The sequence below is a fragment of the Sander lucioperca genome, chromosome 8 (genome assembly GCF_008315115.2).
Source record: "Sander lucioperca isolate FBNREF2018 chromosome 8, SLUC_FBN_1.2, whole genome shotgun sequence".
NCBI lineage: Eukaryota > Metazoa > Chordata > Actinopteri > Perciformes > Percidae > Sander > Sander lucioperca.
Genome location: NC_050180.1, coordinates 30,081,123 through 30,106,208, shown reverse-complemented (window position 1 = coordinate 30,106,208; position 25,086 = coordinate 30,081,123). Strand labels below are relative to the sequence as shown.

The 25,086-nt window shown below is 39.7% G+C and overlaps 2 protein-coding genes across 2 annotated transcripts; one reads left to right on the top strand and one right to left on the bottom strand.

The window, feature by feature from the left end:
- Nucleotides 1–124: 124 nt before the first annotated feature.
- srpra (SRP receptor subunit alpha) lies at nucleotides 125–16,823 on the bottom strand. Its single transcript, XM_031290809.2, has 15 exons — nucleotides 16,699–16,823; nucleotides 16,443–16,580; nucleotides 10,530–10,613; nucleotides 10,224–10,387; nucleotides 9,867–10,027; nucleotides 9,584–9,746; nucleotides 8,957–9,113; nucleotides 8,708–8,829; nucleotides 7,889–8,010; nucleotides 7,703–7,789; nucleotides 6,765–6,937; nucleotides 3,863–4,076; nucleotides 2,627–2,790; nucleotides 2,087–2,185; nucleotides 125–1,392 (listed from the first exon to the last, which is right to left on the bottom strand). Exons 2-15 carry the CDS (start codon nucleotides 16,563–16,565, stop codon nucleotides 1,264–1,266), a joined length of 1,962 nt encoding a protein of 653 aa, XP_031146669.1. The 5' UTR covers nucleotides 16,566–16,580; nucleotides 16,699–16,823; the 3' UTR covers nucleotides 125–1,263.
- Nucleotides 16,824–18,844: 2,021 nt separating this feature from the next.
- On the top strand, nucleotides 18,845–23,349 carry LOC116043889 (toll-interleukin 1 receptor (TIR) domain containing adaptor protein). Its single transcript, XM_031290897.2, has 4 exons — nucleotides 18,845–19,215; nucleotides 19,439–20,050; nucleotides 20,278–20,439; nucleotides 20,472–23,349. The coding sequence occupies exons 1-4, from the start codon at nucleotides 19,209–19,211 to the stop codon at nucleotides 20,507–20,509; spliced, it is 819 nt and encodes a 272-aa protein (XP_031146757.1). The 5' UTR covers nucleotides 18,845–19,208; the 3' UTR covers nucleotides 20,510–23,349.
- Nucleotides 23,350–25,086: the final 1,737 nt, after the last annotated feature.

The window sequence follows — 25,086 nt, the reverse complement described above, 5'->3', positions numbered from 1 at the left end:
TTCAAAATAAAGGGTTTGGTATCTCATTTGTCCTGTCTTGTTTGCATGTCTTATATCTGTTGATGATCATACTGTAATGGAGCTACAGACCATGTGTCCCTGCAACATATGACAGAAAAGGTTCCACTTTACAGGCTGTCATAGCATAGCAGCTTTATTTAGAAATTTTTACATTCTCATAAATTAGCTCAAATTGTTTAACTCTTGATTCGCGTATATTGCACTACCACAAATTAAAGGGGGCTAGAGATATTTTAAGACTTATATTTCCTCTTACAAATGAAGAGTAAATCTGAGGAGAAAACAAATAAAAAAGGCGCGTAGAACTTCCACAGACCACACAGGAGGTGTAGTCTGAAAAGCTACGGACAACCTGCAAGAACTAAAAAATTAATTTACAAAATATCTTTCCACTTTTTATGAACTATAAACTCAGGAATCAAAGTGTCCATTTTGTATTGAAAATATGTTAACTGTGTTAGGTAGGCAAGAAGCTCTGGGAGATAACTTTCATAGAACAATCAATCCAGAACGTGTGTACTAGTTTGTCATTATTCCATTTTTGGATTAGAGAGATAGGAGAGTACAACATCTGCTAACATCATAAGTGTTGATATGCATGCCTACTTTATGATTCTATGTTGTAAACAGGTTTCTGACCTGACCTGCCATGGTACTCTTGATGGATAACTACCCATGTAGTGAAAGTGTTAACTAAGAAGACAGGAAATGGATTATTAGGCACAATGGTCACTAAGCTTTCCTCAGGCAAAAGGCAGCCGCTGAAATGTCACATCCAGCAAGCCTTCACGACCTGACCTCATTTACATGAAGAGGGGAAAACTGACTGACAAAATGCCAGGTAGGGTTGTTTTTTTTAAGTCTACTGTGTTAACCATTAAACTGGTGACATTTAAAGCCTAGGTCCATTTAGTCAGCTAAAATGTCATTTGGATGTGACCACTGTTTAAAAATGGCTGGTCTGAGGTACTTTTTCAGTGTAGGCCCAGAAGTTTAGAAATTATTCAAAGGGATGCCCCTCTGGCTTTGTTGCAAAATGTTGTGTCTTTCAAAGTGCACACTTGTCCTTTACTGGCGGAATACAGTCCTGTGCATGACATGAGTTCTTCATTTGATGCAAAGTAGAGCGGGCAGGAGGATGAGAAACAGGTTAGCAGGGCTGGAAACATCTCACAGCAGCGTGGCAAAAAGGTATTGTTGGCTTCTTTGCGACGATGAATAAACAGCAGGACATGCAGCCACTTAAGCCTTCATCAGGGCACTGACCACAGCGCGGGCGTTGAGGCTGCGCAGGTCGTTGTAGGTCTGCCCTGTGCCCACAAACACAATGGGCTGGCCTGTGATGTAAGTCATGGAGATGGCAGCACCAACCTGTGAAGGAGCAAGGAAGAACACGTGAGAGCTACAGACTTTCCATCTGCAAATTATAAGTCATAAAAACAGCCACAGACAAATCCATAACCCTTGTGTTGTCTTCACCGTTGTCCATGAACTTGTCATTCCAGGTCAAAATTGAAAAATGCGTTTAAAAAAAAAAAAAAGAAATCTGCTTTTTTAAACTTTTTTGTCCCTCTTCTCAATGCTCTTTTTTTTTTTTTTTTTTAATTCATGGTCAAACCTAATAAAATGACGTACCTAATTTTGAGTTTGAAAAAAAGCTGATATGAATTATTTTGACTAATCAGAGGATGTTGAGTGAATCACAGACTGGTTTATGTCAAAGTTTGGTCAGGATGCTGTTTTGAAACCATTTAAAAAAAAATTTTTTTTTCAAATGCCATGAAATGAAATAAAACAACCAAAATTCAATGGAAGTAATCATTAACCTTACCTGCGAAGAACGTGGATGCATGGATGTATATGTTGTATGGGTTCCATACAACATACATGCACGCATCCAAGTTATTTTGGGGCAATTTGGTTGTTAAGAAACCCATATTTCTGATATAAAAAAAACATTGAAAACAGGTCAAATTTGACCCGAGGACAACACAATGGTTAACTGCATCTAAAGATCATTTAGAGGCCACTTAGTTAAAGCCGGATAGGAATATACATAAGATACCTTGTCGTCGATGGTGTCAAACTTAGTGAGAACAATTCCATCAATGAGGCGAGGCTTGTCAGACATGGAGTGGTCTGCCAGAGCCTGATTGAACTTTACCTGAGGACACGAGAAAAAAGAAAGTTGAGTTATTCATGGGAAAACTGATGACTCCGAAGTTAATATGTATTGCGCCCTCTTACCATCTCACTAAGTATAGAGGTAAGGAAAACACACATCTGTCCGCTATAATGACAACAGATCACTGACCTCTGCTGGAGAGTTTAAGAATAACAGAAATCTATTGCATCCTACAGCATTTCGTTATTTAGTCAGTACAAAGTTCTAGTAAGTGACCACATACTAACTTACTAATGTAAGTGACCACATACTAATGTAATGTAATGTTACTGTGAAGTAAAGGATTTGAAGCGTTCCTGGAAAACCTCAATTCCCATTAAAGTTACACTGCCTTTCTCCTCAGTGTCAGTCGTCAATTACATTTCTTCTCAACATGTCTGAAAATAAATAAATAAAGTGTAAATTTGTGAGTGGTCTTACCAGCTGGTCAACTGCCTCATTGCCCACCAGAGCCTCTCCAACAAACAGTACTAGGTCAGGCATGTTGACCGCGATAAGTTTGGCCAGGGCCGTCATTAGGGGGGCGTTGTCCTGCATACGCCCAGCAGTGTCCACCAGCACCACGTCAAAGGCCTGGTTGCGCGCTAGAGGGATGAAACACAGAAGGTGTACATGTGATTTTACCATATGCGTGATATGAATCACGTAACTCGCAGAAATGCAACCTAGGGTGTTTTTGTCAATGTACCCGTGTCAAACTTTCGTTTAGAAGCATAATTAGGATGTAAGTGCCACTTTTAAGATTGCCCGTATTTTCGTTTTTGGTCAAATGGCCTTTTCAATGGGAGTGCTAGAGGCTACTATGATAGTATCAAAATCACTATTTTTAAAACACTAAGAAGGCTCGACACAATATGAAACTTTGCTTGAAGTATCACCTACACATGAACTCAGCATTGAGAACATTGTTTGTGTACACAAAGTTAACTAAAAAGAAAGGTTTTGAACAACTCACTTTGGCAGTTTGTTTTTCTGCTCACCACCATCTTGTCAGTCAAAAAGTGTCGATCTGCGAATGCGAATGAACGGATTCCATAGGAGGAAATGTCATTCTTATATGAGGCTCCTTTTTCAACTACCAGGTCAATATTGTGTTTCACTAACGACAAAACAACGAATTACCCGTGCATTTATATGGAACTAATCTTTAGGAGCTTTCCATCTTTACTCTCCTCCCTGTTACGTTGCATTCGGAGATTGACATTTTTTGACTGGCAAGATGGTGGCGAGCAGAAAAACAAACTGCTAAAGTGAGTTGTTGAAAACCTTTTTTAGTAAACTCTGTGTACACAAACAATGTTCTCAATGATTTCGTTCATGTGTAGAGCCCCTGGTGATACTTCGAGCAAACTTTCATGTTGTGTCGAGCCTTCTTAGTGTTTTAAAAATAGTGATTTTGATACTATCATAGTAGTGCCTCTAGCACTCCCATTCAAAAGGCCATTTGACCGAAAAACGAGAATACGGTCAATCTTAAAAGTGCCGCTTACATCCTAATTATGCTTTTAAACATAAGTTTGACTCGGGTACATTCACAAGAAGACCCTAGGTTACATTTTGGCGAGAGTTACGCTTTAATGGAAATGGCAAGTGGAATCGACAAGAAACCACCGCTTTACAGTTAATAATTACTCAACAGTAAAGAAAATATTTTACCATAGGCAATGGCCTCCATGGCAATTCCAGCAGCATCCTTCCCGTAGCCCTTCTCGTAGAGCTGGACTACTGGGCGTCCTCCGTGCTGCTGGGGAGGATGAAGAGAGTTCAGGCGGCGCTGATGAGTGCGGAGCTGCTCCACGGCTCCGGCACGGAACGTGTCACAGGCTGCGATCAGCACAGTGAAACCATTCTCTATCAGCCAGAAAGAGATCTGAAGCAAGACAGAGACACATTTGGTAGGACACAATGTGGACATGAGAAGAAAAGTGTAAAACATATATACAAATATTTAAAATGTACACTCTGAAGCAAGAGATCCGACATCTAGAGCTGGGCAAATACTTTAAAAAATTCAAGAATAGCCCATTTTTCACAGAAGACATTTTGACATTTTGTCATGCTGTTGTTCATACTTGCTCACTGTTTAGAACACTTGAATAGAACAGGGCATGTTTGTTTTTTAATACTTGAGTATGATAAGTCTGGCTTACATCTAGCGCTTCTCTCACATTATCTGCACTGCCCAAGACAATTGTGATTGCTTTAAAGAAATACAAACAAGCCAGAGCGTTTGTTTCCCCTATCCCAGAATAGATAAGTGGCGTAGCCAGACCATACTCTAGTGCTGACACAGCGCTGTGGAGATAGGTCTGGCAATGCAAGGCTACCCCTGACATAATGTTGAAATAATTGTTTAAAATATTGATTTTGTCTGCGTGGCCCACCCATAACACCAACTCAAATATTTGAAGACCCGCTATTAATCAGAATGTTAATTTGTATGATCCGACCGACCCGATTCGTAACGTTAGATTAACCACGGGTCCGCGGATATAATTCTATTATCGCTCTCTCTCTCCCCCCTTTTCTCTCCCTCTCTCCTCCTCTCGCTCTGTCACGCCTCGTTGTTTACATGCCACGGGTAAAACGACAACAGCTGAGGATACATCGGTGTATCCTCAATTATAACTCCTCCAAGAAGCCTCCTCAATCCTCGATGTGCACTTTATGAATTGGGACATCCTTCAACATGGCGCGCTGAGAAGGATTTCCAGGATCACAAGCCAGAGGATCGAGGATCAAGGAGTCGAGGACGTACACATTTGGGAAATGAGAAAGGGCTCCACACTGGTAAAGATCCCTATTTTCAATTATTGTCTCACCTACCTCACTTCCTGTACCTTTCTTCGTTACGGAGTGGTTTTATGCTTCCACCTGTCACCCCTAATTACCTTATTGAGTTCACGTGGTCCCTCTTTATTTCAGGCTGCACCCTCTCAGTCACTCTATTTCACCTTCACATGGGGCAGCTGGTCAGATTAGTTATATTTAGAGATGGTCCGATACCATTTTTTGCTTCCGGATACCGATTCTGATACCTGAACTTGCGTATCAGCCGATACTGAGTACCGATCCGATACCAGTGTGTCATATATTTCATTATGTTTTAACAACTGTATACTACTATCCCTGTATGGATGTGATATTATTTCTATCTTTGTTGTCGGTCTGGCTCAGGTTAAACTCTTTGTGAAACATGAATGCCACAGAACTTTCTTTTATTATGCAGTTTGAGAGTCAGTTATAACGAAAAAAGAACATAAATAAACTACTTTGACGTAGATTTTCTTTAGGGCTTTATTACGTGGTATCGGATCGGAGCATTAACTCCAGTACTTCCCGATACCGATACCAGCGTTTTAGGCGGTACTGGTATCGGTATCGGAACATCTCTAGTTATATTTTGCATGTTCATTCTTAATAACATGTCCAAGTTAATAAACTGACAGCTTTGTTTATCCTTATTTCTTGACGATGGACTTGTGAGGCTATTGACTTTTGTTAGTTCTAATTTGTGTTGTATTTGTTTTCTTCTAGATTCACCGGCCCATGTGTGTTTTTTTGTTGTCCTTATCATTTGCATCACCCCTTTTTGTGTGGAAATAAACTTTGTTAAGTGGACTGAAGGCTCGTGGCTCATGCATTCTGACCAATGCCCCATGATGATAGCACTCAATCTCAGAAATTGAACCCTCTTCCTTAAAGGCCAAATCTGGCGTAAAATGAACCTAGGGGTGTACGTGTACCGAGTCGACCGCTCTCTGGGATCTGTTTTCATGCTAATCGAATGTGACCAGTTTCATCGCAAACCGCTAATTAGTTTATAACGCTAGTCGTCGGGGCACGAAAGTAAAAAGAAATCGATATTTCTATACCACTAACAAGGCTCAAAATAGCACCACACTTCCACAGCAGCATAATGAGGGCGCCATCTTGGGAAAGCAGTCACGACCAGCCGAACGATGAACGCCGTGCTTGATCTATGTTACTGGTTGCACGGCGTTCGTCCGGTCGTGACTGCTTTCCCAAGATGGCGCCCGCATATATACATGAAAGGTACTGTCTTTCTAAACTATCTTTTTAATAAACTGTTTGTACACTTACAAAGTTCTCAATGCTTCGGTTTACATGTAGGGACCCTCATTATGCTACTGTGGAAGTGTGGTGCTATTTTGAGCCTTGTTAGTGGTATAGAAATAGCGATTTCTTTTTACTTTCCTCGTGCCCCAACGACTAGCGCTGTAAGCTAATTAGCGGTTTGCGATGAAACTGGTCACATTTGATTAGCATGAAAACATATCCCAGAGAACGGTCGACTCGGTACAAATATGTAATTAACCCCTAGGTTCATTTTGCGCCAGATTTGTCCTTTCTCACACACACACACACACACACACACACACACACACACACACACACAGTAAAGCAAAAGCCTCGGACTGATTGCCTGTGTGGGTAAATGGTCAGCAAACCACAGGAACATTGGGGCACTTGGAGGAAAATGGTCTCTTTGGAGTTTGGAGTACATGTCATTACACTTTTAACAATGACAACTCACCTTGGCCAGGTTGGTGGACTTTCCAACCCCATTGACACCACAAAAAGTAATGACAAAAGGCCTTCGCTGGCTCTGCGCCTCCATGACATCTCTCAGAATATCTACCCTTCGCTTGGGCTGCAGGATCTGCACCAGTGAGTCCTGCAGAGCCTGCTTTACCGTTGAGGCCACAGCTACACACACACACACACACACACACACACACACACACACACACAGTTAGGGTCTCCCTACACCATGCATTCATACTGTTATTTACTTACACAAATTATCTAATTTTGTTAGAATGACATGATTACAGTTACTATATTGAGCTTTGGACTAGGGTGAGATCACAGAAATAATACTTCATCGTCATCAATAGGATAATGAAAGTACACTTTCTAAGGTTCTTTTTGATTTGGTTGTGAAAATCATGAGCCAATATTGATAACTGATATAGAGACTAACATGTTGTATAAATGGAAAACTGTACACAGATAGGCTGATGGGCAAGTCGCACTGTTGTGAATCTCAGTATGGATTTACTGCTAAATCTCAAGCAACAAATAAGGGGGCTAATTCAATAAAAACATCTACAATATAAAATATGCAAGTGGTCTTGCAACACTAATCCCATTTACCATATTCTTCACCATATGTGGGATGTTTACAAGTACAACATTTTGGTCAGAGCAACATTTTAAATCACATGCTGTGTAGTTAAACTGAGGGGATGATCCGGTTTTAATCGATTTACTGTGGTTATCATACAATGTTGGGGAAAACGCATTACTGTAATCACATTTCCTAGCATGTAGCATGTAGGCCCGTGCTCTCGGAGAAGGACAAGTGAAGGCAGAGAAGACGCACATTGTGTTGCAAGTAATCCTTGCAACAAATAAATAAAGAATTGAAGAAAGTGGGGGAGGATTGTGGGTATGTGAAAGTGTACTTACTGGTGAATGTGCCCATGACTTTGCCCTCCAGTTTTTTGGCTACAGAGTCACAGAGCTGGGAGGAGATGTCAGCTGCTACATTCTTTGCTTTTGGATCATAAAGGAGAAGAATGAATAGCAGACAATGCACTTTTTAAGTGTTGCAGAAAATCAAGAGGTGAGTGAGAGAGAGCTGTGATATCATACCAATGAGGTGTTCCCTCATCTTCTCAAGTACTGACTCCATGTCCTCCCGGGTCAGGCTCTTGGAGCCCACCAGGCCCTTCAGCATCCCAAACATGCCCCCAAAACCACCAGCCTTTTTGGAGCTGAAATCAACAAACAAAGCTAGGCAATGGTTCATTGTAAAACGTAAAGCAAGACATGCCAGGTTTTTTGTAACAATAGCATACCTATATAGTAATATACCCTTAAAGCTACACTGTGTAAGAATTTCTCCCATCTAGCGGTGAAATTGTACATGACAACCAACTGAATATTACTTTCTAGCCCCTCCCAATCCGATCGCATTTTAACTCCCACGGTGGCCGTATTATTCCAAGAAGTACGACTTTGTCCGTGAGCGTTCCTTCCAGTGTAATAATAGTTTTACGTTTTCGTTATTTTGGTACCATTTCATTGCTAACATCAGCTATCAGGTTCCCAAACGAATGCAAGTATCAGCGTGATCCTCCATCTTCAACAGGCTTTCAAATCTGCCGGCAGTCACGTGTAATCTCCCCCTGGCATTCGTCACAGTGCCACTGAGTTTAAAAGCGCGAAAGGCGGAGGTATGTCCCTCTTTGGCTAACGTATTTTAGGCGCAACATGGCAGAATACATACAAGCGAGATGATTCTGAATGGCAGATTCTACGCTTACGAGAATACTTTGATTAGTTGGTGGAAGTAATTGCATATGAATGAGCACATATTTGTGAAAGAACAAAGGGTTTTTTGCTAAGAATCACCTTAAAACAATACACAATGAAGCTTTAAACAACAATCTAACAGTTAAACACTCTTACCTTGTCTTGCTTGTTTCACTGATAACCACTTTCTCCTCTTCTTCAACCTCCATCTCCTCTTCCTCGCTGGACTCATAGTCCACAGACAGCAGGTCACCCTTCATGGAGCTTAGCTGCATCCCCTGAAACACACCCAGGACATCGAGAACTTTATTTTAGGAATTTATTTTAACATTAGTAATGTGATTAGTGGAGAAGTCTCTTTAACTAGAAATCTCTTAGGGGGGACTGGGGGGGTGGGGTACATACCAGGTCAATGTGTGCTTCCTGGTTCTGATCGCCACCATTTTGGGAACCATCTCCATTCCTTCCACTGTAGTCCAGCTCTTTGGTGCTGCTACCACCCATGTCCCAAACACGCATTTGTTTCTCCTTAGGCTTCTGAGGCTTTGGGGATTTACTGTGACTGGGATGACAGATCATCAGAAGTAAGCAATCAGAAATAAACAATTAGACATGTTTTACACTGTGAGACTGACAAAAACCTTCTAGTTATTGTAAAAAAGAAAGTGTGATCATTTCAATGCATATTAATAGTATTTTTTGAGTGTTGAAAAACACAATCATTTTTCTGACTCTAATAAGGACAAGCAAACCAATAACAATTTATGTAACCTGCATTTATTTTCATCACATCTGAAGATAATGCCTTTCGTGCTCTTTAAAATTGTGGTTTAACTGTAAATGATCCACTTGGTGATCAAAACTTTGCTTATTGTGAAATGAAACATGCACAGACTCGATACAAATCGCTCTGTGCATGCCCATTCTACACTGCTGTTGGGCAGTCAGCTAAGTAAATCAAAATATACCTGTACGAACGGCCTTTATTTAAACTATATCTTGCTTGACATTCATGAATGTATTTACTCTTACATGGGTTTTGCAGTAGGCACCATCGTGCGTTTGAGAATAAATTCCTCTCGTTTCTTCTGAATGATCTCCTCAGGAGTCAAGCCTTGGTTACCATTCTCGACTACCTTCGGCCCAGAGGATGAGGACTTGCCTTGATCCACTTTGACAGGCTCAGCTGCAGGAGCTGGCAACAATTGGAATATCAAATCAAGTCAGGATCAAGATTAAAATGTTGTCACACACACAGACACACACACACACACACAGACAATTTTTAAAAACAACCAGCTCCAACATTACTTACCCTCCTTTTTGGTATTTTTATTCTTCTTTCCACCAGGTTCCTTAACTTTTTCCCCACCCTTGGTCTCAATCATTGACTTCACAGTTTTTTGAGATTTCTCAGACTCCTTAAAGGTCCGCATGGTGGCGTGGCTCCGAGCTTTGCTGCTCTCCTCCGCCTCTCTTGTGGTAAACATTTGATGTGTGTCACAATGGGCAGGACAAGAAAAGATGTTAGTTAATGAAGCATCTTTAAATGTTGTTCTGATTCTCATAGCAAACACATCGGTCTGGTTTTTATTTATTTTTCTAATATGGGGTATACTTTATGACATCACTTGCGTTGAAAATCACCTGTTAACTGTGTAACTGACTTTACCTGAGAAGCATCTTAAAGTCATCATCAAAGTCAAAGTTGTTTTGGATTAGCTTCAAAGCCCCCTTTTGCTCCAGGTCATTCTTATAACGATCCCTAAAATGAAGCTGAATGTCATCTATGAACTTGTCCACATACGTCAGCGTCAGGATCTTTTGAAAACCCACCTGGCCAGAGACAAGGAAAGGAGAAGAGTTATCATCAACATGTAAAACCCAAAACAACATGAATAGCTTATATGTATAATAGTTGCATATTTGCACACCTCAATGGTGTTGAATTAATTTAGTGTGCAGCTGAGAGACTTACCACAAAAATCAACTCAAACTCATTGTCGAGCTTGTATTTCAGACTCAAGGCCTCGTGAGTATATGAATTGTTCCCACTTCGCTCCTGTAACATCACAAACATCATCGGTCGTTGATATATATTCTGTATATATGTTCTTGACTGTAGTGAATATAAGCTGGGAGCCAGGTCCACTCCTCAGGATGTTTTTTGCTACCTTTTTTTCACTATTATTTCCTATTATCTTATACCTTGGGCCATCACAAGTTGATAACGACCACCCTCAACTTGGCCCCGTTTGGTCTCAGAGGCCAAAAAACACCCTTTTTGGGAAAAGCTTTTGGCGGAATGATAATAATTGTGAATATTAAGGTACTGCAGCTACATAAATGGTCATATAACCCTAATATTTTGCATTGTGTATCCTGACACATAGGGGAAACTAGCGGAAATAGATTCTGGGGATTGCTTCCTTTTTGCTGTCAAATATCACCCTCAACATACCCCAAAAGACAAAAAAATGTCTGTCCGCCTGACAAATTGTCATCAAAAGTGATCATTTTCAAGCATTTTATTATAGATATCACTGCCTCAAATGTACATGAAAAACCTCCCAAGTTTATAAGCTTCAATTTAAGTCCAACATGACCTTTCTAGCTAGAGGATTATAGCTGGTATAATAAGTTCTCCACTGTACCTTAAATCAATTACACACATAAACACACTAACCAACCAACACACTAACCCAGTGGTGTAGTCCAATGTATTGTAGTTGGTATACTGTAGCACTTTTTTTTCTGGCTCAGAATGGGCCTTTGGGGTGGTATCAAAGTGTGGGGTCTGGGTGACCTCCCCCAGGGTTATTTTGAGCACCAAAGACTAATATCCTGCATTCTGATACACTTTTATGCACCAATTTATGGTGGGAATACATTTAGTTATCCTATGAGAAGGAAAACACAGATGATATTCAAAGAATATCAAAAATACAATGGAATATAAAGCAGTAAGGGGGCTTTCACATCAGGGACCTGAGCCTGGATCACAAAAGTTGACCCCAAAGCAACGAGGACAAAATAAAATAGGCTACTTATATTTGTCTTAAATGTGGTGAAGGGAGGATACTGGCGTTAGTGTAGGCGAAGCATTGGGGTCCGGTCGCTACACACACACTACGCACTGCGCTCAGCAAGGAGCGGGTCAGTGAAAGATGAGAAAACTTTCTCTGCATGTTCTGCAGTGTTAGCTTTGTTTGCTGTCACATTACTTAACCCTGTATTTGTGAATACAAATATCTGAAGTGAAAGTTCTGTCACAAAAAATATATGTTGTTACATTTTTAAGTGGGTAGACTACATCACTGCACTAACCAACCAACACCCTAACCCTTCATGTCACATCCTGAAGTTATTCAGCAAAGACAATTTGGAGGTAACTTGATCTATTTTTCTGGTTATGGAAAGATACTGATTCTATTGGGAGATTGGTGTCGTGTATTTTTCTACATTTAAGGCACCCACTCTACTTCTAGATTGATTCAAGTCAAACTCAGGGTCTGGGACATATTCTGCTAGGATCTGTGGAATAACCAGTAATTATGAAGCAAGCCAACGTCATAATGCCAGAAGAGGTGCGCTATGATGTGCTGAATGCCCTGAAAAATGGCAAAACTCAAAAAGACAAGTTCATCCGTGATCGACTTCAAACAAAAAAGGTCCTTTTCTTTTAACCCATCAAGAGGAACAGATTCAAGACAATGTCGTGTACCACACCTAAAAGGAAGCTTGTGGCATCAAACCAGAAAGTGATCCAGTACAAGGCCACAAGTGGGTTTATCTTTCAGATCTTCATCAAATCACAAGAACTTAAGTCACAAATTAGCATCTCTGACCTAATGATCTATCCCATGACTCTGACGCCATACAACAATCGATGGCTTTTTCGCAAAAAACAACAAAGCAAAAGGAATTAATCACATGATCAAAAGATGCTGAGAATGCAGAACTTCCTTCTCCAAGCCAATGTGCTCTCATTCAAGATGGAAACTCCTCATTCTACATGCGTGATGTACCACGGACAATGAAGACTATATCAGAGCGCACCTTCAAAAGTCTACCTGCTGCAGCTGAAACAGCATTCAGCACAGACACTTACATTGACCGTCTTTATTCAATGAAATCAGCTTAGAGAGATCGCAGAGGTTGTGGTGAACGTTTTATAGTTAATGGGCTGAATGTTCATTGACCCGCTGATTGGAATGGTTTTCTCACAAATGATGAAAACAAGAAGACATTCATTTACTTCTGGATCACTGGAGCTCTCATGATATGATGGAAGACATCATCCGAAGGCCTGTCATTTTCATAGAAGCTGGTCAAGTTTTCAAGCAGTAACGGACTGGCCATCTGGAATTTGGGTAAATGCCAAAAGGGCCGCACCCCTATGGACCTCTATGGGCCACTACTGATAAAGTTATGTTATGCATGCAGCCGCAAGGTGTGTGGAAAGATTAACTCGAAAGGCAGAGTTACTAATTCACAAGCTAGGTGTAGGGACGGTGTGTTGCCAATGCCAGGGCTGTTTTTTGATCCCAGTCCGTCACTGCTTTCAAGATAGATTGCAATGCTGGAGTTATGTCAAAAGAACTTCTACCAGAGATCTGTTCAAAACATGAAGAAACAGATGTGAGGATGATCATTTACATGCAGTATATCCAAACTAAAATGCCTCATATCAGAACAGTTCGAGTCAGAGCAAAAGACTCTGACATTTTCTTCATCCTCCTGTATTATGCCAAGTCATGAACTGTCAACATCATCTTTGCCATGGGAGATAGACTAATCAACATCAACCAGCTGGCTGAAGATTATTCACAGGAATACATTTCAGCTCTCTTCTGGCCTTGCATGCGTAAGCATTCAAAGACAAAGGGAAGGTCCGTCCGATAAAGATTCTTAATCAGAATTTATTCAGTGAAGATGAGGAAGAGGAGGAAAATGATGATTGAGAGTTTATATTCTACACTAATACAATACGCTAACATGACCAGTCGTCAAAGTACAGCATGGATAAGCAGCAAAAAGATCTAAGAACCAAAGAAATGTTTTCTATTTTATGTTTGAGCTGTATTTTAGTTTCGCCATTTGGCTGTTTACCTGTACAGGTTACTAACGTTTACTCAATTAAAGGTTGGCTTTTTCATAACAGACTGCACACTAGAGTCATCTTTATTCGTTGTGTTGCGAGGACTTTGTGGACTTTAATAAATCTCACATTTGGTTAATTGATTTTGTGTTATTGTACCCTATGTTGCACCCTGACCCCAGTCCACCTAGGGGCATAACGTTACTCACTTTTCATGCAATTCACTTCATATAGTATAGCAGTACATAAGTCTCAACTCTTGTTTAAAGGTCCCATGACATGGTGCTCTTTGGATGCTTTTATATAGACCTTAGTGGTCCCTTAATACTGTATCTGAAGTCTCTTTTATATAGGCCTTAGTGGTCCCCTAATACTGTATCTGAAGTCTCTTTTATATAGACCTTAGTGGTCCCTTAATACTGTATCTGAAGTCTCTTTTATATAGGCCTTAGGTCCCCTAATACTGTATCTGAAGTCTCTTTTATATAGACCTTAGTGGTCCATTAATACTGTATCTGAAGTCTCTTTTATATAGGCCTTAGTGGTCCCTTAATACTGTATCTGAAGTCTTTTTTTATATAGGCCTTAGGTCCCCTAATACTGTATCTGAAGTCTCTTTTATATAGACCTTAGTGGTCCTCTAATACTGTATCTGAAGTCTCTTTTATATAGACCTTAGTGGTCCTCTAATACTGTATCTGAAGTCTCTTTTATATAGACCTTAGTGGTCCCCTAATACTGTATCTGAAGTCTCTTTTATATAGACCTTTGTGGTCCTCTAATACTGTATCTGAAGTCTCTTTTATATAGACCTTTGTGGTCCTCTAATACTGTATCTGAAGTCTCTTTTATATAGGCCTTAGTGGTCTCCTAATACTGTATCTGAAGTCTCTTTTATATAGACCTTAGTGGTCTCCTAATACTGTATCTGAAGTCTCTTTTATATAGGCCTTAGTGGTCTCCTAATACTGTATCTGAAGTCTCTTTTATATAGGCCTTAGTGGTCTCCTAATACTGTATCTGAAGTCTCTTTTATATAGACCTTAGTGGTCCCCTAATACTGTATCTGAAGTCTCTTTTATATAGGCCTTAGTGGTCTCCTAATACTGTATCTGAAGTCTCTTTTATATAGACCTTAGCAGTCTCTTTTTTCTTTCTCTCCCTTTTCTGCCGAGTGGTGCGTGAAGAGCGTGTCCGCGCTATTTTCCGACATGCACTCTAATCACTGCTGATAGACGGCCTTTTGTACAGTCGGGCTGTAAACGGGTTCGGGCTTTTAAAAATCTGTCAATCAAAATGTACTTGTAGGGCTCGGGCCAAATTCTGTCGGACTCGGGCCTTGTCGGGCCGAACTTTTAAGGCCCGATTACAGCTCTAATCTGAAGTCTCTTTATATAGGCCTTAGTGGTCCCCTAATACTGTATCTGAAGTCTCGTTTATATAGGCCTTAGTGGTTTCTGAAGTCTCTTTCCTGAATTTCAGCCTTGGTGCAGAATTACAGCCACTAGAGCCAGTCCCACAATGAGCTTTACTTAGGATGTGCCATTTCTGGGCAAAGCAGAGAAAGGGGAGGTAACCTTCCTCCTTATGACCTCATAAGGAGAAGATTCCAGATGGGTCCATCTGACCTTTCATTTTCTCAAAGGCAGAGCAGGATACCCAGGGCTCGGTTTACACCTATCGCCATTTCTAGCCACTGGGGAACCATAGGCAGGCTGGGGGAATGCATATTAATGTTAAAAAAAAAAAAGATATTGTTCATATGCAAAAATATGCTTAATCCCATAAGGAATGGTAATGCCTGAAAGTTCTGTTTTCTCCGATTTAAGGTACAGTGGAGAACTTTGGTTATACCAGCTATAATCCTCTAGCTAGAAAGGTCATGTTGGACTTAAATTGAAGCTTATAAACTTGGGAAGTTTTTCATGTACATTTGAGGCAGTGGTAGATATAATAAAATGCTTGAAAATGATCACTTTTGATGACAATTTGTCAGGCGGACAGACATTTTTTTGTCTTTTGGGGTATGTTGAGGGTGATATTTGACATCAAAACGGCAGCAATCCCCAGAATGTATTTCTGCTAGTTTCCCCTATGTGTCATGATACGCCATTCAACATTTTAGGGTTATATGACCATTTATGTAGCTGCAGTACCTTAATATTCACAATTACATCATTCCGCCAAAAGCTTTTCCTAAAAAGGGTGTTTTTTGGCCCCTGAGACCAAACGGGGCCAAGTTGGGGGTGGTCGTTATCAACTTGTGATGGCCCAAGGTATAAGATAATAGGAAATAATAGTGAAAAAAAGGTAGCAAAAAACATCCTGAGGAGTGGACCTGGCTCCCGGCCTAATATAAATACTTGACTATGTTCTTTGCCTTTTTAACATATTTATTGTATACACCAAATACACCAAGGCAAATTCCTTGCAAGTGAAAACTTACTTAGTTAAGAACTATGATTCTGATATGTCAACAGGACCTAAACACACACGCCGTTGTTGCTAACGTTACAGCTAATGTAGCTATGTGTCTTCCTAACAATGTGAAATAAGCCATTGCATCACAATCTATATCAACATTTTGCCTACAATTCGTAATATGGGTATTTTTATGCTACTCACACCTCAAACGTCGCTTGTTTATTACACTTACGTTACGCAGTAACCTATGTAAGCTTTGCTACCTATTACTTTAGCGTTAGCATTAACGTTAGCTGTCCAAGCCATACCGATAGTAAGACAACACAGATATCTGTCACAGGATTTTGACCTGTCACTATATCCCACCTGAAGGATTACGGAGCGGATCAAAGCGTTGACAGGCCCGGTGAAGGATTCAGTGACCCCGGCTCCCTGAAAACACCACAGCACTATCCCTCCTTTGCTGAAGATGGTGAAGAAATCTAGCATCTTGCCACCACGTATCTAGAGTAAAGAGACACACACGGGGGAAAAAAAGGTGAAACAGAAGCCCTGCGATGCATGAATGGGTCTGTAAACCTTTAAAGTGCTAGTCCCTGCTCTTCAAACTATTTAATCTTACCAGATATTAGCCCAATAGATAATAAATCCCCAACGAGTAATATCCACCACCAATGCAAAACTGTTTTAGACACGTCAGATGCAGAACAGGGAAGTGACGCGCTCTTCCGGTTATTTATTTTTTTGCTTCCTGAATTTCGCACATGCGCGATTTCAAAGCGAAGCTTTTTTTTAATTTTTTTTTAACATATTCCCCTTTTAATCATAATATTGAATTAGTGTACTGAGTTAATCTTAAAAAAAATACATTGACTCAATTACTATACTTGAAGTACAAATTTGATTACTTTTACATTATGCCAGTATTTCCATTTTCTGCTATTTTCCACTATATTTCTTTTAGCCACTACAACTGAGGCTAGTCGTTACTTTACAAATTCATATTTAACATGAAAAATATGATCAATTTATACAATTTGATACATAGATCACGCAACCGTAGCATATGTAAAGAAGATTAAAATACAATACATAAACAGTACATACTCCACAGTATAACAATCACAGTGGCCATTTTTTTCTGCATTGAGAAGCCTACTTTTACTTTTACTTCACATCATGCATTTTGTGTGTCACTTACACACTTTTTACAATTTTCAACGCAGGACTTATACTTTTAATGAAATATTTTAACAGTGTGAAATAAATTGCCATTTAGTTACCACTCAATCATTTTCTTCTCCTTTCTTTTCTTTGTACATATCTTTACAGACAGGACCATTTTGTTTGTCATTTTTTATATTCCACCTGATCTTGAAAGAAAATTTGAAAATTAAAGCAGGACTCTGTACGCCACAAACTGGTTCAACACAATAAACCTGCACTGACTTTTCATGATGTAAAAATGTCACAGATTCTGATTCAACATTAGTTGGTAACTGAACACTTGGCTCTGCAGGGACCACATGTTCATACAGGACATCACATTTTTAACTCAAAGTGAGAAGTGGCTACACAGTTTGAAGATGTGCCTTCAGGGACAAGCTTTTCTAGATACAGATTTAGATTTTACCAGCTTGCCTTCATACTTTTCCCTTAATTTTGAGATAAATTAAGCTTATCTTATCTTAACTTACATATTATTTATAAAGGCAGGAAACTTTCAGCTGTGCGTATGATGAACGTTTCAAGATTCAAGATATTTATTGTCACACTGTTAGAAGTACAAACATTTAAAAAGCTCATTAAGGCTCCCTTAAAGAAAAACAGTAAGAAGAAAATGTAAGGGACATATTACAATATACTAAAATACGTCAATCACAAATATAAGAGACAATGAAGGAAAAACAGTAAATATAAAAATACATAAAATATAATAAAACAAAATATAACAACAAAATAGTACATTCAAGGCCTATTTACAAAACAGTGACATAGATTGCACATAGAATCAATATTGCACAGGGGGTTGAATTATAGTCAAGACGGTGGGTATTGCAGAGGTTGGATTGCACTTTGTGTGTGTGTATATGTGTCTGTGTGTCTATTTATTAAGCAGTCTTATGACATGAGGAGAAAGCTGTTCCTCAGTCTGCTGGTGCATGTTTTGGGGGTCCTGTACCTCCTGCAGCAGGGAGAACCTTTTTTTAATGACAGTTGTAGTGTAGTTGGCCCATGTCAGGTCCTTGTGGATATTTACCCCCAGGTATTGGAATGTGTCAACTATCTCCACCACTGTGTTGTTGCTGTTGACTGGGGGTCCTTTCCTTGTAGTCTACAATAACCTCCTTGGTCTTGGAGACATTCAGGGAGAGGCCGCCTGTGTGGCCGCCAGGGTTCGATTCCCACCTGCGGCCCTTTGCTGCATGTCAATACTGTCTCTCCCCTTTCATGTCTTCAGCTGTACTGTTAAATAAATGCCTAAGAATGCTTAAAAAAATAATCTTAAAAAAAAGAAATGTCATAGTCATATACAACACACATATACATTGCATGGAATATGTAGCCTACATTGTGTGTAAAACACACAATAAGTTGGGACAGTCTTAATTAATGGGCTTGGTAATTTGACATTAGCATATTAGTGGTTGGTTGGGTTTGTAAGTGTGGAGAACAACGGTTCATGTTGTCCTTCCTCTTATTTCTTCCTAAAAAAAAAACCATTCAGATCAGAAAATAGTCTTATAAAATACCCTGGGGAAGTAGCCTATGAAATGTTTTTATTGTTAAAAATCAGCTTTTTTGTCCATATGCATGGTTCTAACAAAGGGTTAACTATCTGCTCGGTGAAGTATATTTATGACACTTTGCATTTGAAACTTGACTGAACATGTTGAGGTATCTCTTTCAGCAGTTACCAACTTCCGTTTTTTTTTCTGGGGATGTCAGTCACAATCACTCAAGTTTTCACTTTGTCTTTGTTACATTCTCTTGCTGCAGTTATTTGTTCAGCTACCATAGGGAATGTGTGTATGGGGAAGAGAATATCTTTTTTAACAGATAAGATCATTGAACATTTTTTCTGAAAGGATTTTGGCGAGGCGTTGAACAAACGAAACAAAAAATGATGACATGCATGGTGAGTTAAGTCTTTTCATTTCTGATGTAAAATAAGATAAAATACAGCAATGGTGTTCAAACGGATAAAGATCTTTATCCGTTTGAACACCATTGTTGTATGTTATCTGTAACTGTGCTATTAACGTCCATGCGTACATAGCCTTTATGACTTATAAGTGGACTAGGAAGGATTCATCATTATCAACATGTGTAACAGAAGTAGTTTGTCTTTCTCATTTCAGGCTGGATCCAGAAACTCTTGAAATCAAGAGCATCTGTATCAGCGCGATGTGAACAAGAAGCAAAAAAGTCAGTGTCTTCTGTTGGCAGCGTAACAACTTCACCTTCATCTACATCGTCATGCTCTTCGTCATCTTCATCATCACTTGGGACATCCCCTTCAAAACCACAACAGCCACAGTCTGCTCTGATGTCGCTGCTCAGATGGAGCCGAAAGTATGACGTGCTTGTGTGCCACAGCTCCGTGGACAGTGACATTGAAGAGGCTGTACGCCTGGTCTCTTTCCTGGAGGCGTCGCCTTGTAGTCTAAGGTGCTTTCTATGGCAGAGGGACACCTGTCCAGGAGGTGCAATGTCCACAGAGTTATGTCAGGCTGTGCAAAACAGCCACTTAAGGGCTCTCCTTATCACTCCTCACTTCCTGCAGGATGATTGGTGCAAGTATATGATGCACCAGGCTCTGGCAGAGGGACCTATGTCCAATCGTATTATTCCCCTGGTTCAAAACCTGTCCCACTCTCAGTATCCTCAGGAACTGAGGTTCTACTTCTACATTGACCTGAGCAGAAACCCTGACCGAGGTTATGCTCTCGTCAACAAGACTGTTCTCAAGTGTGAGTAATGGAAAAGATTATGTTCTTTGGGCCAGGTTTATAAACATAATTTGAGCCTGCTCTCAGCCCCAAGTCTGTTTTCAGCAAATTGTCTTTTTCTCTCCTAAATATGTCAAGTTATTATTGTGGATCCTGTAAGCTGCAAAAAAGAAGCCCATCTGCAAATTACCTTACAGTTTTTGGAGGGCTAGTTTTTCTTAATATTCTGCTCTTGTTGTCTTCTCCAGACCTGAAAGACCTGGTTAAAAATGAGAAGACATTTGATTGCAGCATGGACACCAATGGACTAGCTGGAGAAGGCAGCCCAAGAAAAGACAAGCTGATGTCAAAGTATTTCCCCGCTGAGACTTCAATACCATTGGAAGAGATAGAGAAGAGAGATGACAGCTTCAGTGTCGTTTCCTGTAATCATCAACAGTGATCAAAGACGGAGATGAAGGGCAAGTGGCTCTGAATTGAAAAGTGCTTCTATTGAACCAACTCTCTCAACTTAAGTGGCCCTTTTATCACATCATGTTGGGATTTAAAGCAAAGTGATGCTAGGGCTTTTCCTCTTTTTATGTGCATAACCCAAACTGGGTCTAAGCATGTGTGATGAACAGGAAACAGTTTATTTCAAGCAGCAGTGTGACATTTCCTGTATAAGATCTAGAGAAGTAGCCTACAGTGTGTTCTGGGCTATGTTAAACAATGAGGACATATCATAAAAATGTGTGGTTATAGTCTGAGCTTGTTACACATTATTCTGTTCAATTGCAGCCCATAGTTAATGTTTACAAGAGAGGGCACTAAAACGCCATAAATGCATGTGATCCTCCTTTGAACAGAGTAAAAACTGAAGGATTACTTTAATGTGGGTGATACTGTGGATGAAATGATGACAATAGTGTGATACATATAGTGTTTACCACTAGGTGATGCATTTTCCTCTTCTATGCAATCAAGAGAGCTTGTGAGGAGATGCCAGTCACAGATGTGTGATCTCTCCATAGTATAACGTTCAAGATTTAACATCGACAACAATGATAACAGTCAGTGTCTTGCACATGTATGTGTGTGAAATAGAGAGCGAGAATAAAAGGGACCCACCCATGACAAACAGTGGCACGACCTTTTCGCTGAACTAGGACTTTAAGTAATAACAGAGGAAGTGTGATTCCTCCACTCAAACAATAACTTTCATTTCTCTGTTAGGTATGATTAGCCCTAAATGCCCATGGCAGCACCTTCCATTGTTATTCAAATATGTGGGCAGCGCTTCATTTCAGATTGTTGGCATTTGAATGTGTATCAGTTATAATGTGGAATGTCAAGTGTTTATTGAGTCAGTTGGAGCATGACATTTGTGATCCTGATCATTTTTTTGATGCAGGCAAGGGCTGGTTTTTTTATTATTATTTTTTTTACATGAGACACCATCTGTCTACATGTTCTCTTTTTCTGCTTTTTATTAATCTGTATCATCCTCCCATTTCCCTATCCCTAAACACCAACAGACATTTAGCGCCACAATAAAAGACCTTTGATAATCGCCTCCTTAAGCCAACATTATAACATATTTAGACTAATCTCTGAAAGACACAGATGTTCTAAGAGGCTTTTTCTGTTGCCATAACAAATCCTCTTCCAGATGACACGACAAAACAGGAAACTAAAATGGAATAAAAAAATCACAATCCAAATCTCCTTTTTGTCACTGGATACTTCCAAATTTCTCTTCATCTTGGCTGGCAACTTTTACACACCATCAATGCACTGTCGGTGTGCTAAAGCCTTGACCTAGCAAGAGTGTGTACTCTACAGCTATATAGTTTGACTTACAAGAGATGGAGACTGAAAATGTACATGATGGCAACAGCACGAATGGGTTGACATTTGGACTCCTTTTAAATACAATGCTATGGAAAGAAAAAGTGTTGGGAGAGAAGCCTCATGGCAAAAAAAAAAAAATAGCTGGGAAGAATACTACAAAAATTAAGAGACACCTCAATGTTTGGCTCATAACGCCCCACAAAATGGTGAATTGTCATTATTTAGACTTTAGTTTTTGTACAGATTAAACAAATGCCATATGACATGTTAACTAGTGAGCTTCAGGGGTGCTGGTACAATAACAAGCTGGCTGGTAGGATGATTTTGTTACCATTGGAAAGAGCCAGCTAGGCTGTTTCCCTCTGTTCCAGTCTGTATGCTAAGCTAAGCTAAGCTACCTGGCTGCTGGCTGTAGCTTCACATTTCTCATATCTACGGAACTCTCGGCAAGAAAACAACTGAGCATTTTTCCCAAAATGTCAAGCTATTCCTTAAGGCATCTCCAAAAAACATTGGTGTAACGTTAACAACGATGTGACATTGCTTGCATATGGAGGTTTAGCCAAACTTAACTTAGCCCCTAACACTCGTAGCGCCCATTACGGACACGGCGTTTTAACCCAAACCTAATCCAAAGTCAGTATTCGAGCAAGCTAAATTTACTAGCCTGTTGTTTAAGATAACTTTGTTTAATTTGGAGTGCTAAACATGCTATCCATGCTAACTAAAGCATAATATAAATACAACACATATTTGATAGATATTCAGGTACTGATGATTTTTAATGGCTCTGGTTTATTTGCAATGTCTGCTTGCTATTAGAATGTACAGCATTATACAGCCTACCACTTTGTCTTCTGGGTAGTAGTCAGCTCTTTTCGCTTGTGTTGCATGCAAAGATGTTGTAAATATTTATTTCCAAATCAATGTTAATGGTAGCCTAAAATCTATTTGGATAAAATTTTACCCACTGTTAAGGGTAGATGTCGATGAGTAGTCGTGAGCAGGTGTAAACACTCAGGATGAGTCGGAGATGAAGTTGACAAGATGGGATTTTTATTGTTTACCCCAATTAAGGCCAATGAGGCATAAACGTGATATAAAAATTAACAAAAATTAAGGAAAGCAGAAAAATATATACTTTCAAGAAAATAAAAGTAATTTGACTTGTGAGTCAACACAATCACATAATATAAACATACAACTGTTTCCTAATTGACCTGAGGGCATCCAACAGACTTACGTCCTCCTCCTTCAGGCTTTCCTCAAGCTCTCTCTGTCACGAGAATCTTCTTCTTCTTCTTTTTTTTGGCAGATTACTACTTTTGTATTATACTGCCACCAACTGTACAGGAGTGTGTAATACCAAGAACGTCATAGAGACTAGGCTTGAGTTAATTCAAAACAAACAAACAAACAAAAAAAAAACTTATATTCTTTTCATTATACCAGTATAATTCAGAAAAATAAATAAAGCTTCAAGTCTCTCCCTTGTCATTCCCTTTTCTTCAAGTATATCATGTATTGAGTTCTCTCCTTCCATTTCCTGCCAGTTTAATATATTATCATTATATTTCTCAAATGCAAAAATTACATGTTCTACATCAGTCATTCCCAAACTGTGGTCCGCGGACCATTATAGTGGTCCGTGAGGGTACTGCAGGTGGTCCGTGGAAAAGCAAAATAAAATATAAAATAATTCCAAAAAAAAAATTCCCATAAACAACTTTTTTATTTTTAACCAGGAGTAGGCCTACTGTGTTTTTATTAAATGTGTATATAAAAACACAGTACAGCAGATTAGTAAAAAAAATCGTTCACTTTGGTATACAAGCATGAAATTTGGCACAGATACTCTCTATGGGCCACTATTTTGGAAAAAGGCGTTGGCCACTCAAAAATTCAATATGGCGGACATTTTTCAAGATGGCTATTCAATGCTTATTATATCAATTATTCAAACAGTGATCCAAGCATACAATTTGATACAATTACTCTCTAAAGGACATGTTAATGGAAAAAGATGCTTGTCCCTCAAAAATTCAAGATGGCCACCATTTTTAAAGATGGCCACCGTTCCTGTCAAATATTAATTATTTCAGTTGTTCAAATGGTGATGCAATCATAAAATTCGGCAGAAATACTCTTCAAGGAACACTCTTTTGGAAAAAGGTATGTGCCACTCAAAAATTCAGGATGGCGACCATTTTCAAGATGGCCACCATTTCTGTCAAATAGTCATAATGTCTGCTTTGTCTACCTCCTCTCCTTTGATCTGTCCGGCTTAGTTAAACTTGCCAGGGATATAAAATCCCTGCCGGCATAGCTCTTAGGTTCATTGGAGTACACAAGCCTCTCCACCACGGCAAGGTGCAGTCCACAGAGAGGAAGGGCCACTGTTAGAAAAATGAAGTGGCCAGTAAAAATTCAGGATGGAAACCATTTTTCAAGATGGCTGCCATTCCTGTCCTATGTTCATTGCCACTGTTTCCAAATAGTGATACAGAAAATATGCCACAAATACTCTGTTAAGGCCACTTTTTGAAAAAAAAAAAAAAAAGATGGAGACCTTTTCCAAGGTGGCCGTCATTTCGGTAGTATGTACACTGATGCACACATGCATGTTAGCAAAAATACTCTAACGGCCACACTTTTAGAAAAAGGCAATCACAAAAATTCAAGATTCATTTTTCAAGGTGGGTGTTGCTTTAATAGTGTACTCTGTTGGGACTGAGTTAAAAGGAAGGATTGAAAAAACAAACAAACATAAGTTCTATTCACATTTTTACCAGCTCAAAGGCCTTGTGGTTAGAGTGTCCAACATGAGATTGAGAGGTTGTGCCCTGCCGAGTCATAATAAAGACTTTTAAAAATGGTAGCCAATGCCTCCCTGCTTGACAGTCAGCAAGTGTTATATTGGGGACAACATATCCAGGAAGGTGTACATATACATCATGGTCCAGAATCAGGAAATCGTCTCTCGGCCCACCGCAAGGCCAAGGGGTTATCCTTTTACCACCTCAATCATAGACATAGTACACATTCAGGTATGGGATACAACTAGATTTGGGTCACCTACACCTAGCCCGATCATTCATCCAGTGCCATTTAAGTCCCGTGTGATCTGTACACCTTCCAGGTAAGCATACATGAACAAGTCATGTATTGCCCCGCTTACCCTTGGCTCGGCTCTCCCGCGCTGGCACAACCTGTCAATACAGGTG